At 34.5% G+C, this 12,644-nt stretch overlaps 1 protein-coding gene across 9 annotated transcripts in view; it reads left to right on the forward strand.

Annotated features, from left to right (window-relative positions):
- Window positions 1-12,644, forward strand: part of FAM214A (family with sequence similarity 214 member A) — a 96,738-nt gene that overhangs the window by 72,746 nt on the left and 11,348 nt on the right. For 6 of the 9 annotated variants that reach the window (XR_004348329.1, XM_032621947.1, XM_032621953.1 and 3 more), the window contains exons 4-9: window positions 183-385; window positions 666-791; window positions 1,570-3,418; window positions 5,522-5,641; window positions 8,839-8,918; window positions 9,638-9,746. Coding sequence is in view for 8 of the 9 variants with exons in the window: in XM_032621947.1 (XP_032477838.1) it covers window positions 183-385; window positions 666-791; window positions 1,570-3,418; window positions 5,522-5,641; window positions 8,839-8,918; window positions 9,638-9,746 (2,487 nt within the window). In the remaining variant the exon portion in view is untranslated. The remainder of the gene's footprint in view (window positions 1-182; window positions 386-665; window positions 792-1,569; window positions 3,419-5,521; window positions 5,642-8,838; window positions 8,919-9,637; window positions 9,747-12,644) is intronic. The other 3 variants (XM_032621951.1, XM_032621954.1, XM_032621955.1) reach the window with 3 other exon arrangements.

The raw sequence follows: 12,644 nt of genomic DNA on the forward strand, positions 1-12,644 counted from the left end.
AGCTCCTAGTGCTGATGCATTGTTTAATGAGGAAACCTAAATAGGCAGACAAGCCTGAGCTGAGCCCTGCAATAGGCAACTCATTTTCATACAGATGTCTGCTTTACAATTATATTTTTCAAATTTAAATATAAAATTGGGTGGGCTCTTGAGCCATTTTGCTTATCTCCATCTTCTCCAAGTGTCGCCAAGCCCGACGAACTAGGTCTGAGGTCACATTATTGTGGAAGAATAACCTTCCAATCATGGTGGAAGTGATGCTACTACCAGATTGCTGCTACAGTGACGATGGGCCCACCACAGAAGGGATTGATCTAAATGATCCTGCAATTAAGCAAGATGCGTTATTATTAGAAAGATGGATATTGGAGCCAGTTCCTCGACAGTAAGTTGAACTGAGTTTGAAGTTGTCCTTTGTAAATCAGGTTTTCCATTACTTTCTATAAATTATTTTAATAATATATCATATCTTTGAGTTCCTCTATTTATGTAGTAAAATTTACATATTTAGTACTTGTGTGACTTCAAGTGACACTGGTAAATGCACTCCTATACTCTTGAAAGCACATGTCCTGAGTGATATGTTTATTTCAGCTTTTATCTTTCTAAAATTTAGTCATTTTGTACTTGTTGACATTTAGATGATGCTTTTTTACTTCCCTTAGGAGTGGCGATCGATTTATTGAAGAGAAGACTCTCCTATTGGCTGTCCGCTCATTTGTGTTTTTTTCTCAATTAAGTGCTTGGCTGAGTGTTTCTCATGGTGCTATTCCACGAAATATTATTTACAGGTATGTCTAGGGCAGAAAAAGGACAATGTGTATTCAGCTACAGTGGTTAGCTACTGAATGACATTTTACCTTTTAGGCAGTTTATATCCTTCATTTCTAAATATAAGGGGACAAAATTTACTGAAATTAAAAATTTAAAAATTTACTTGTTTTTCAAAACAAGTTAGAGAAATTTAGATATGACTCAGTATGCATTTTGCTTCTTGGGTTAAATCTGGTGTAGAATAGTTTTCAGAGAACTTTTCAGCTTACTTCACAGAACTAACAATGAGAATGTACCACCATTATAAATAAAGTGGAAAAACTTTCTGGGTTGCTGAATTTCCATAATGGTAGACTTAATTTTTAGATCCTGAAAACTATAAACACACAGGCTGCTGAACAACTGTATTAACTGTCTCTTTAGGCAGGTGGCCGTGAGATAGAGAGTATCTCTTAATCACCATGCGCAACAGAATTAGCTGAATCCATTTATTTAGTAGTAAATGGAAAGTCCTTTTTTCTGTTTTGACAACTAATTTTAAATTATAGTATTTTTGAGCTTTAATGCTTTAATAGAACAGTGTTCTTAGAAAGAAGATGGTCTCCATTCCAGGTATAATCTGTTTATGTTGGTTTTGTTAGAATGACATGCATGGTAAAGTAGGTTAAAAGAAAATCTCAATAGTAATTAATGCAAACAAAGGTAAGTATATGACTGTTTAACATTTTTAAAATAACATATAATAATGATATGTTTTATAATCCATTGATGCCATTTTTTTCTGTGTGATTCTAGAATCAGTGCTGCTGATGTAGACCTACAGTGGAATTTTTCACAAACTCCAATTGAACATGTGTTTCCTGTTCCCAATGTGTCTCACAATGTGGCCTTGAAAGTCAGTGTTCAGTCCTTGCCCAGACAATCTAATTATCCAGTTTTGACCTGTAGTATTCACACTAATATTGGCCTTTATGAGAAAAGAGTTGAAGACCATGAACTTAAAACCCATCAGCACCGAAATTCTACTGAAGCAGAGCAATGTAGTACAAACAGTTCACAGCGTCTGTGTAGCAAACAAACTTGGACCATGGCACCCGAAAGCATAATATTACATGCAAAAAATGGCACAACTCCAGAATATACTGCAGCTGTCAAAAATGTCAAACTATATCCGGGCACTAGTGGTAAATCTGACTATGGAACATCTCAAGGCAATATTCTGGGCTTCAGTGGTATAGGAGATAAAAAGTCACATGAAACATCAGTGAGAACTTTAAAATCATTTTCAGTGATTGATTCTAGTGAATCTAGCCGCCAGAGTTCCTGGCAGTCAGTTGGTGAGACTAATCCTTTAATAGGCTCTTTAATTCAGGAGCGACAAGAAGTTATTGCAAGAATAGCTCAGCATTTGATTCATTGTGATCCAAGCATTTCACATGTTTCTGGACATCCACTTAATACACAAGAATCTAGTTCACTTAATTCAAAGCTTTTCCGGGTTTCACAAGAAAATGAAAATGTGAGAAAATGTAAAGAAACGTTCTCCATTTCTTTTGGTAATCCAGAGCTCACCTCCTCAGAAGACACCAATGAAGGGAAAATTCGAGTAAAACCGGAAACTCCTCGAAGTGACACTTGCATTAGTAATGGTGTTCATTCTGATCAGTCTGTTGGTGAGATTAATCCTTTGATAAGCTCTTTACTCCAGGAGCGGCAAGATGTCATTGCAAGGATTGCTCAGCACTTGGAACACATTGATCCAACAGCACCTCACATGCCCCGGCAATCATTCAACATGCAGGACTCCAGTTCAGTTCCTTCTAAAGTGTTTAGGAGTTCCTATGAAGACAGAAATTTGTTGAAGAAAAACAAGGATGACACCTCTGTTTCCATTTCTGATACAAAATTTTCCTTGTTAGATAACATCAGTGAAGGGAAACACTTAACACCTAATAAACATTTTAGTTCTTTTAAATGCAATAGTAATGTCAAGCCTTCTTTGAAACCTCAAACAAGAAGAAATCTGCATCAGAGCAATCCTAGTGAAATCCAAAGTACATTTCAAGAGACACAGAACAAAGCCACTGGTTTAATGAATCCTTCAAATATATCTCATTGCAAAGAAGATAACTTAGATTTCACAATCAGATTGGAAAACACACTTTCTGAGTGTCAATTTAAGGAACAAGAAATTGACAATGAAATCAATAAACAGTATTCAAAATGTAACAGTATTGACAAACAGATTTGCACAAATAAGTATAAGGACAAAATAATAATAAATGAAAATTATAATCCAGAATCTTTTAACAATCACCAGTTTGATCATTCAAAAAAAAGTGACTCGAAAATAAATGTTACTGTGTTGGAAATGTCTGGATATTTGAAGAAACATGCAAATGAGTGCTCAGATAAAGACTCAAAAAAGCCTAAGTCATGCGAACAAAATACTCAACTTAATAGTATAGAAAATTATCTCAATAAAGATAGTGAAGGCTTCAAATGCAAAAAGCCAAACCAATTAAACAATGAACAGGATAAGAAAGAAGATCCAGTTGATGAAAAATCTCAAAACTGTTCTCAGAGGAAGAATATAAAAGACTGTTTGTTTACGTGTGAACGACTGAAAAATAAAGAGGTATTGGTAGGTAATATCTAACATTTCAAATATAATCCTCAAACATTTGTTATGGTTTGAACTTTGTTTACAGGAGATCTAGTTAGGCTCAAGATGCCCATTATCTATAAAACTCACTGTCTGATATAATAAACATCCTTGTAAAAAACCCACCCACTTCAGAGCAAATGCTAGGTAAATTCTTCCTGTTGCCTTTTTTTGTTTATTTTAATACTGTGAACAGTTGCTGGAGAGTAAATAAGAGTCAGAAATGAAACTTGTATCAATAGCTTAAGGTATTGTTTGATAGCAGCTCTGGCCTACAAGCAGTGTGCCCATTGTGTTATGCCTAGGAATATCTATAGTGAAATCACTGGGCTGTTGGTCAGAATACCCAAGTTTCAGTCCTGACAATTTGGTCCTTGAGTGAAGCTGAATAAATCATGTAACTTATAAAACCCTCAGTCTCCTCGATTTTAAAATAAGAACGATGAATATCTTTTGCTTATAGTTGTGGTGATAATCAAATTACAGATCTTTAAACATTTTGTAAGCTTTTAATGCACTACCTAAATCAAAGATATTTAAGTTAGTTCCATTTTATTTGTCCACCAAATCACTTTTTAACTTTAGAAAATTATTATTAGGCTTAAATTTCCTTTATTTCTCCAAGAAATATCACAAATTTATATCTCAGTTATATGGAAAACTACTTAACTGCCTCGATCCAAATCTGAATGACCTTGATTCATCTTCTTTATCATACAAATTAGAGTCTTAAAAGTATGCCATGTTTGCAATTAATATTTTTCAACAGACGATCTCTTTCTAACACATGGGTTTAATCAAATGACAGTTTCCAATTTCCTAAAACTATAATTGTCTCAAAAACCTACCCTGGCCTTAAGAATACTAGCTTTTCATGATCCTTTCTGGTACCTAATAGGGAGACTTACTTTGACCATGGTATTTTTCAAGCCACTAATATTTGTTTTTTCATACACTCATTTTAAATATAATTATATAGCATTCACTGGGTGCCCAGGCACTCTTCTGAATGTTTTATACATGCTGGCTTACTAAATCCTTTCACTACGCTCTGAGGTTAGGTGCTATTACTAACTCCAGTTTACAAATGAGAACTCTAGGCCCAGAGAGGTTAAGTAACTTGCCCAAGGTCATAAAGCTAGTAAATGGTAGAGCCAGGACCCCAATTATTATTCTCTGATTTTTATTCATGTGTTTTTATGCATTTTTTATTTCTGGGTATAAACTTGCCATTTTAAATTCTTAAGAATTAGTCTATTTCTTATATCTTCAAAAACATGATACTGTGACTGTGTTAAGTATATTTTAAAATTCACATTTAAATTTTTGTATCATGCTATACCAAATTATATTTTCTGAGAATGGCTCTTGCTACTGACATAGTTTTATATTTTAGAATATTTTACTAATTTTTTCTGTGAGTTTTTTCACAGATTAAAAGAATTGAATGTTAGCTTACTAGATGATAGACTGAGTTTTTTTTTTTTAAATAAACTTATTTATTTATTTGTTTTTATTTTTGGCTGTATTGGGTCTTCATTGCTGTGCGTGAGCTTTCCCTAGCTGTGGTGAGCGGGAGCTACTCTTGGTTGAGGTGCGAGGGCTTCTTATTGCGGTGGCTTCTCTTGTTGCGGAGCACGGGCTCTAGGCGCACGGGCTTCAGTAGTTATGGCTCGTGGGCTCTATAGCGCAGGCTCAGTAGTTGTGCTACATGGGCTTAGTTGCTCCACAGCATGTGGGATCTTCCCGGGCCAGGGATTGAACCCCCTGTCCTCTGCATTGGCAGGTGGATTCTTAACCACTGCACCACCAGGGAAGCCCAGACTGAGTTTTGATAAATATGTTGATAAGGCAATTGTGTTTGGACATACTTTTTTTAGAATATTTGAGTTTATTCAGCATCTTAGAAAAAACTCTTAAACACTGTTTTTTGATTAAAGTGTATATATATATGTGTGTATAGATAGTTATATAGGTTGTTAGCTTTACCACCAAGGATGTAATACCTCAGTACATGTTAAGAATAAATCTAAAAACAAAAAAGTTTTAAATATTGCCATTAAAATCTAAATCTTTTCCTAGCAGAGAACTATACCACTTAAACACTCAAGTGTCTGGCAGAAACATAATTTTCATTCCTTGGATGGAACCTCAACCAGAGCCTTTCATCCTCGAACTGGATTGCCTCTTCTTTCCAGTCCTGTAAGTGTTTTTCTCTTAATTTATGTTTAGACTTGCAAAACATGTAAAATGTTTGCAAATCACTTTATCCAAATTTTAATTGAAAAAATTTAAATACCTTCAAAATAAATTTCTAGTGGGAAAATATTTTATTTTTTGATACATTTAATAGCTAAATGTTAATATGGAAAAAGGCAGAAAAAATGAATAAAAATGACTTTATTGTATTAGGATTATAAAATTTCTCTGAAATTCTTTTGTCCAGCATATTGATTCTCACTAATGTAAAGAAAATACTTAGTGTAAAGTGGATTTTCTCTAAATAGATTTGTATCATAGTACTGTGGCTGGTTGACACCACCAGCTGAATCATCTGGGAATCAAATTTGTGGCTGTCTTTGACTTGCGACCTGTACAGTTAATCTTCTTATTTTGAGACATATAAGTTTCCCCACTCTACATTTACTAATAAATTTATAGATCTGAGTGTGATGGTTAAGAACCTCGCTTTGGCATCACGCTGACTTCACCCTAGCTGTGTGACATTAGGTGAGAAATATTGTCTCTCTGAGCCTCAGTTTCCTCATCTGAAAAAGGGGTGATCATGTCCACCTTAGTGTTGGGAAGATGATTAATATCATTCCTGGTAAGCATTTGATAGTCGCTAAAGCTGCCATTTCAGTTAAACGAGAGGTAAGCAGTCAATATCCTAGTAAACTAAAAACATGTTTATTTTTGCTATTGACATAATTTTTGTTTTTATGTGAGTTTTTTTAAGTAAACTCAAAGCATGCAATATCTGGCATATTTTCAAAAATTAATTCTTGAATAAGAGATTTAGTTTTAAATTTGTAACTTGGACCTTAGGTGTTTATTTTAGGGAAGTTGAATTCTAAACAATTTAAAATAACCCCAAATGTTTGACCTACATATGAGGTGCTTTCAAAATGCCCAGGTGATGAGGAAAAAACTTATAGCATCATGCTGGTGTAAAAAGCACTACAGACTTCTGTTCAATATGGTGGACTGAGTTAATACAAGAAGATCCTTCCTCCTTCCCAAACACAAAAATCCTGGACAAAATATAACACAACTTTTAAATACATAATATAGTGTAAGAGCAAGAAAGATAAATCTCTGAAACTAACATGGGGCAAATTATGACCTTCTAGGATATCTAAATCTAATATAGTGCTAGGGTTTAATGCTCCTGCTGGATCAGGAGTCAGGTCTACACTGGTTGTAGCTGGGACCTAAAACCAAACTCCATAAAGCCAGAAACAGGTGAGGACTGCCATTCTAGAAATGGGAGAAGAGAAAAGAAATCACCTATTTACTTAAGGGGTGCAATAGGAGGGATAGAGTAGATGGGAAAAGAAGCCCCCAAAAGAATTTGGACCTAAGCCTAAGTCACCCATGGTTAGGGGGTTCTGAATTTGTGCTGTCTATGAGAAAACATGAAACTATCCCACATCTATTACCCATGGCACCAAGGATTTATTTTCATGGAAGATAACTCTTACTGAGGATGATCTCAGGGGGATTAAAATTACAAAGCACCTTAAAAGAATCAGCAAGAAGTGAGAAAATTCATATTTAGGCATCCTGTTATCAGAGCAACTTGAAAGAGAATCAGAAATAATTCTTTTAAAAATGTTTCAAGACAAGACAGGGAGATGATCTTGGTGCTTTGTGTCCACCTAGAGGGGTGGGATAGGGAGGGTGGGAGGGAGGGAGATGCAAGAGGGAGGAGATATGGGGTTATATGTTTATGTATAGCTGATTCACTTTGTTATACAGCAAAAACTAACACAGCATTGTAAAGCAATTACTCCAATAAAGATGTTAACATAAATAAATGAATGAATGAGTGAATGTATGTTCCAAGAGATAAATGAAGATAAAGACAGGGAACTGAGATAAGAGAACATGTGGGATTGGAAAAATAGAAATTAAAAATATGAAAAATATAATTGAAGTGTACACACACGTGTGCATACACATACACATGGATTAAATGGTGGACTGGAATCAGCTGAATAGAGATTTAGTCAATGGATAGACACGTATTAAGAAAGCACCTAGAATAAAGTGCAGAAGGGAAGAGAGATGGTAAAATATGAAAGAGCCCTGGAGGATAAAATGAGATGTTCAGTATAAGCCTAGTAGAAATTCCAAAAGGAAGGCTAGATGGAATGAGGAAAATGCAGTACTGGAAGAAATGAAAGTAGAAAACTTTCCTGAATTGAAGACATGAGAATTTGGATTGAATATTTCACATTAAGTTCTAACTCCAAAATATAGAATGGTGCGCTTGTACAACTCTTAAAAATATTGAGGTTGTTTAGACTTTCAGTATCATCTGTTTCTTAGTCACAAATTAGACCAATCACTCAGATACTTTATACATATTTAACATTAATTCTAAAGACAAATCCGTCTAACTTGTATGTTGTATGTGATTTTACCTTTAATTTACACTTGGGTCTTTCATTTTTAGATTATTTTTAGCTAGTTGGTGGTTTGTCTTAAATGTAATTTGGTATACAATAGTGGTTAAAAATCCACAGTAGTATTTTTCAAACCTGTTCTCTGTGAAGCCCCAGCCAGGGTTCTTGGAAATGTGCAGTCGGGTAGGGATGGTTAAAAGAACAGTAGAGTTGGCAGGACCCCAGACTCCCATCGCCATTTAATTCTTTTTCCCCCACTTTTATTGTAAAGCTATTAATCATTTATTCCTACCCCATCAATACAGAAGTATATAAAGTAAAAAGTAAAAGTCTTATTATATTATATATTGGGATTACATGTAAGATTTGGTTTCAGAAAAAACTGGTTCTGGTTCTTAAAAAATCAAAACCGAGGGAATTCCATGGCAGTCCAGTGATTTAGACTCCGCGCTTTCACTGCTGTGGCCAGGGTTCAATCCCTGGTTGGGGAACTAAGATCCCGAAGTGCAGTTGGCCAAAAAAAGAAAAAAATCAAAACCTAGTAAAAGTGCTTTTATTAATCATCTTTTTTTCCAAACTAGTTAATAAAATGAGGACATAGGGACAATATGTAATAAAGAGCATGATTTTAATAAGCTATTAGGAGAGAAGTTTTATTATTTTTTAAGATATGCTTAGCTTTCATTTGAAAATTATTCTATCAATTCAAGAAAAAAATTATAGTCTGAAATTCTTTTGAAACCTAACAAGTGATTATTTTAACCTTAGGTTCCTCAAAGAAAGGCACAATCAGGTTGCTTTAATCTGGATTCTTCATTACTGCATCTGAAAAGCTTATCATCTAGAAGGTATTTATCTTAAAATTCATTAGTGTATATGAAATAATCTTGCACAAAACTCTAGCCTTTCACAGTAAATAATGTTGACTCTGAAAATCAAAATTTGAACAGGAATCCCATTTTTCAGTTTATCATTTCAAGATGATTTCACACATACAGTTATTAAGGATGAGTGAGGGAGAAATTAAGATGATGAGTAACTAACTATACAGTGGTCATTATGATAAACAAACACTTACATTGGTTTTAACATTTAAGTGGGTTTGTCTGTTTCTGGTCATTCACCTCCTCCTTTGTCTTATACTCCTTTGCAAAAAAGCCTTGGCAATTTGTTCCATGTTGACAAATAATACTCTCATTATATTCCTTAGTCACATAAGTTTGCCTTTGTATTCTAATTTTTAACTTAAAATGAAGATTGATATAGAAGACTGCATTACAATATTATATATTTCCAGTAGATGCTGCTATGTGATATGTTATAAATTCCACCTTGAAACCTAGGATATTATTTATATTCTTTATCAAATATTATAACAAAGATTATAAAATCTAATCAGGAATTTAAAATGAGATATTTCATATCTTAAAATTTGGTTACATCAATTTTTTATTATGGTAGTTTAAGTAAAATTGATCAGATCCTCCTAGTTTAATTTGTACAAAAGTGAATTAGAAAATACTATTGTTAATATGTCCATTTGCTGATTTGTTCTTTTTTTAAATAGTCCTCGACCATGTTTAAACATTGAAGATGATCCAGATATTCATGAAAAACCATTTCTGAGTTCTAGTGCTCCACCTATAACAAGTCTTAGTCTCTTAGGAAATTTTGAGGTAATGTTTTTTGAAACTATTTTAAGAGTTGAAGTTTCCTAACCTAGACCCATGGTGTCATTTATGTCATTTGTTCTTAAAAAGGAAATAAATGGATTACATTTTTCTGAAGCCTTGAAATCACCTCCTTTCCTTTCCTTTCCCTTTTTCTTTTTTCCTTATCCCTTTTTCCTTTCCTTTTCATGAGAAGTAAAGTTGGGAGAATTGTTGGCAGTGACATTTTAGAATTGGGTAGCTGGTGGAGGAGATGCAGGACTTAGGTGAAATCAGGTTGGATGGAGGTATCCGTTACTCGAGCTGGAAAATAGACTTGACCACACCCTCTTACCTGGTAAAACTGGCTCTGGGACCCAGGAAGGATGATGGTGGGCTGATAGCAGCTGATTCATGATCAAGGAGGCTGATTTTCGAAATCAAATAGTTCTTTGTACTATATTTGCAACTTCTCTGTAAATCTAAATTTATTATAAAATAAGATTATTTTTAAAAAATCAAATGGTTAAAGGTCTCTGATACATGTGCTGCTTTATGTAATGACTCTTCTACTTGGGATCAAGTATATCAAGGGTTTAGTTGTCTTCAATTAGAAAACAATCTTAAACATGAACCTGTAAATGACATTTAAAAAAAATTTTTATTGGAGTATAGTTGATTTACAATGTTGTGTTAGTTTCAGGTGTATAGCAAAGTGAATCAGTTATATATATACATATATGCACTCTTTTTTAGATTCTTTTCCCATATAGGCCATTACAGAGTATTGAGTAGAATTCCCTCTGTTACACAGTAGGTCCTAATTAGTTATCTGTTTTCTCTCTTTTATATATAGTAGTGTGTATATGTCAATCCCAGTTTCCCAATTTATCCCTCCCCCCCTTTACCCCCCAGTAACCATAAGTTTGTTTTCTACATCTGTAACTCTACTTCTGTTTTGTAGATAAGTTTATTTGTACCCTTTTTTTAGAATCCACACATAAGCGATATCACATGATATTTATCTTTCTCTGTCTGACTTACTTCACTCAGTGTGACAATCTCCAGGTCCATCCATGTCACTGCAAATGGCATTATTTCATTCTTTTTAATGGCTGAGTAATATTCCATTGTACATATGTACCACATCTTTTTTATCCATTCCCCTGTCAATGGACATTTAGGTTGCTTCCATGTCCTGGCTATTGTAAATGGTGCTGCAATGAACATTGGGGTGCACTTATCTTTTTGAATTATGGTTTTCTCTGGGTGTATGCCTAGGAGTAGGATTGCTGGGGCATATGGTACTTCTATTTTTTGTTTTTTAAGGAACCTCCATACTGTTCTCCACAGCGGTTGTACCAATTTACATTCCCAACAGTGATTTTAGGGAATTCCGTGGCAGCCCAGTGGTTAGGACTCCATGCTTCCATTGTAGAGGGCATGGGTTGGATCCCTGGTTGGGGAACTAAGATCCTGCATGCTGAGAGTTGGGGCTAAAAATATACATATATATATAAGTGATTTTATATGTATGGGTGTGTGTGTGTATATATATATATATATGTATGTGTGTATGTATATATATGCATGTATAAACATATATAATCACCTATGACCTTGCTCAACTTGCTTATTAATTTTATTGATTTGGAGGGGGCGGATTTTTGTATGTAGATTCCCACATCATCTACAAATAGGGACAGTTTTATTTCTTACTTTGTAATTTATATGCCTTTTATTTCCTTTTCTTGTAGTTTTGCACTCAGTAGGGCCTAACATGCATGCTAGTACAATATATTCGTTTAAAGTCACAAAAATCTGAATAAAGTCATAGACTACATTGGATCATTGGCCTTATCTATTAGCATTTTTGTGCTCTTTTTCTGAAATTTTCATACATCCTTAGAACATTTTTCTTATTTAAGAAACATTTATTGAGTACCTACTATGTGTCATGTTGTATGCTAGGAATATAAAGCTAAATAATAAACTTCCTGCCTTAGAGAAGTTTACAGTCTGCTGGAGAAGTTGGACATATAAATACTCTATAAACCGAAGTAATTAGCATTGTAATAGAAATTTTCTTAGTCTCCATATATTTGTTCTCTCTGCTAAGGGACTGGGAAAGTTTTACTAAGGAGCTGTCATTTGAGCTTAGTTACAAAAGATGAGTAGGAATTTGCCAAGTAAATTGTGTGAGAAGTGTCAAGGGATTCTAGACAAAGGGAGCTACATGTGCAAAGGCATATGGGTAAAAGTAGTAAAAGAGCATGGTGATATTGAAAAGCATCATCCAGAACTGGAGTATAAGACTGCGTGCAAGTGAGGAGAGCTGTGGTAAGAGATGTAGGGTGGGCCTTACATACCATGCTGTGAATATTTGACTTCATCCTGTGGACATCAAGAAACACAAAGTTTTAACCTGGTGGGTAACGTAAGACTTTTTTTTTTTTTTTTAAACTCTGGCAGTAATACAGATGATACACTAAAGATGGAATAACTAGTTAGAGGGTATTGCATTTGTTCAGAGGAGAGGTTATGAGGGTCTGAGCTAGGTTACTGGTGTTGAGAGAGCAGAGGCTGTGAGACTTGAGAGGTCGCATCAGCAGGATATGGATTGGATTGATTGCAGGGCAGGAGGGAGATATAGAAGGCTCGTTGTAACGTAGGTCTCTTGGTCTGGTCTTTTTGACACGGGACTTGAGAATTGCTGATGCCACTTTCAAATTTAGACTCATGAGGGCTTGGAGTGTTTCTTTTCTAAGAATTCCTGAATCAAAGAAATGTTACTCACATTTCTTGATGTATGCATATATGTGTTGATATATGTATAGGAAAGAGAGCTTGTGAAAGGTTTAACATGTTTCTCATACCCGGAAAGATAAACACTAAATTGTTAAAAGTGGTTTCCTCAGCAAATGA

Source organism: Phocoena sinus, chromosome 2 (genome assembly GCF_008692025.1).
Source record: "Phocoena sinus isolate mPhoSin1 chromosome 2, mPhoSin1.pri, whole genome shotgun sequence".
NCBI lineage: Eukaryota > Metazoa > Chordata > Mammalia > Artiodactyla > Phocoenidae > Phocoena > Phocoena sinus.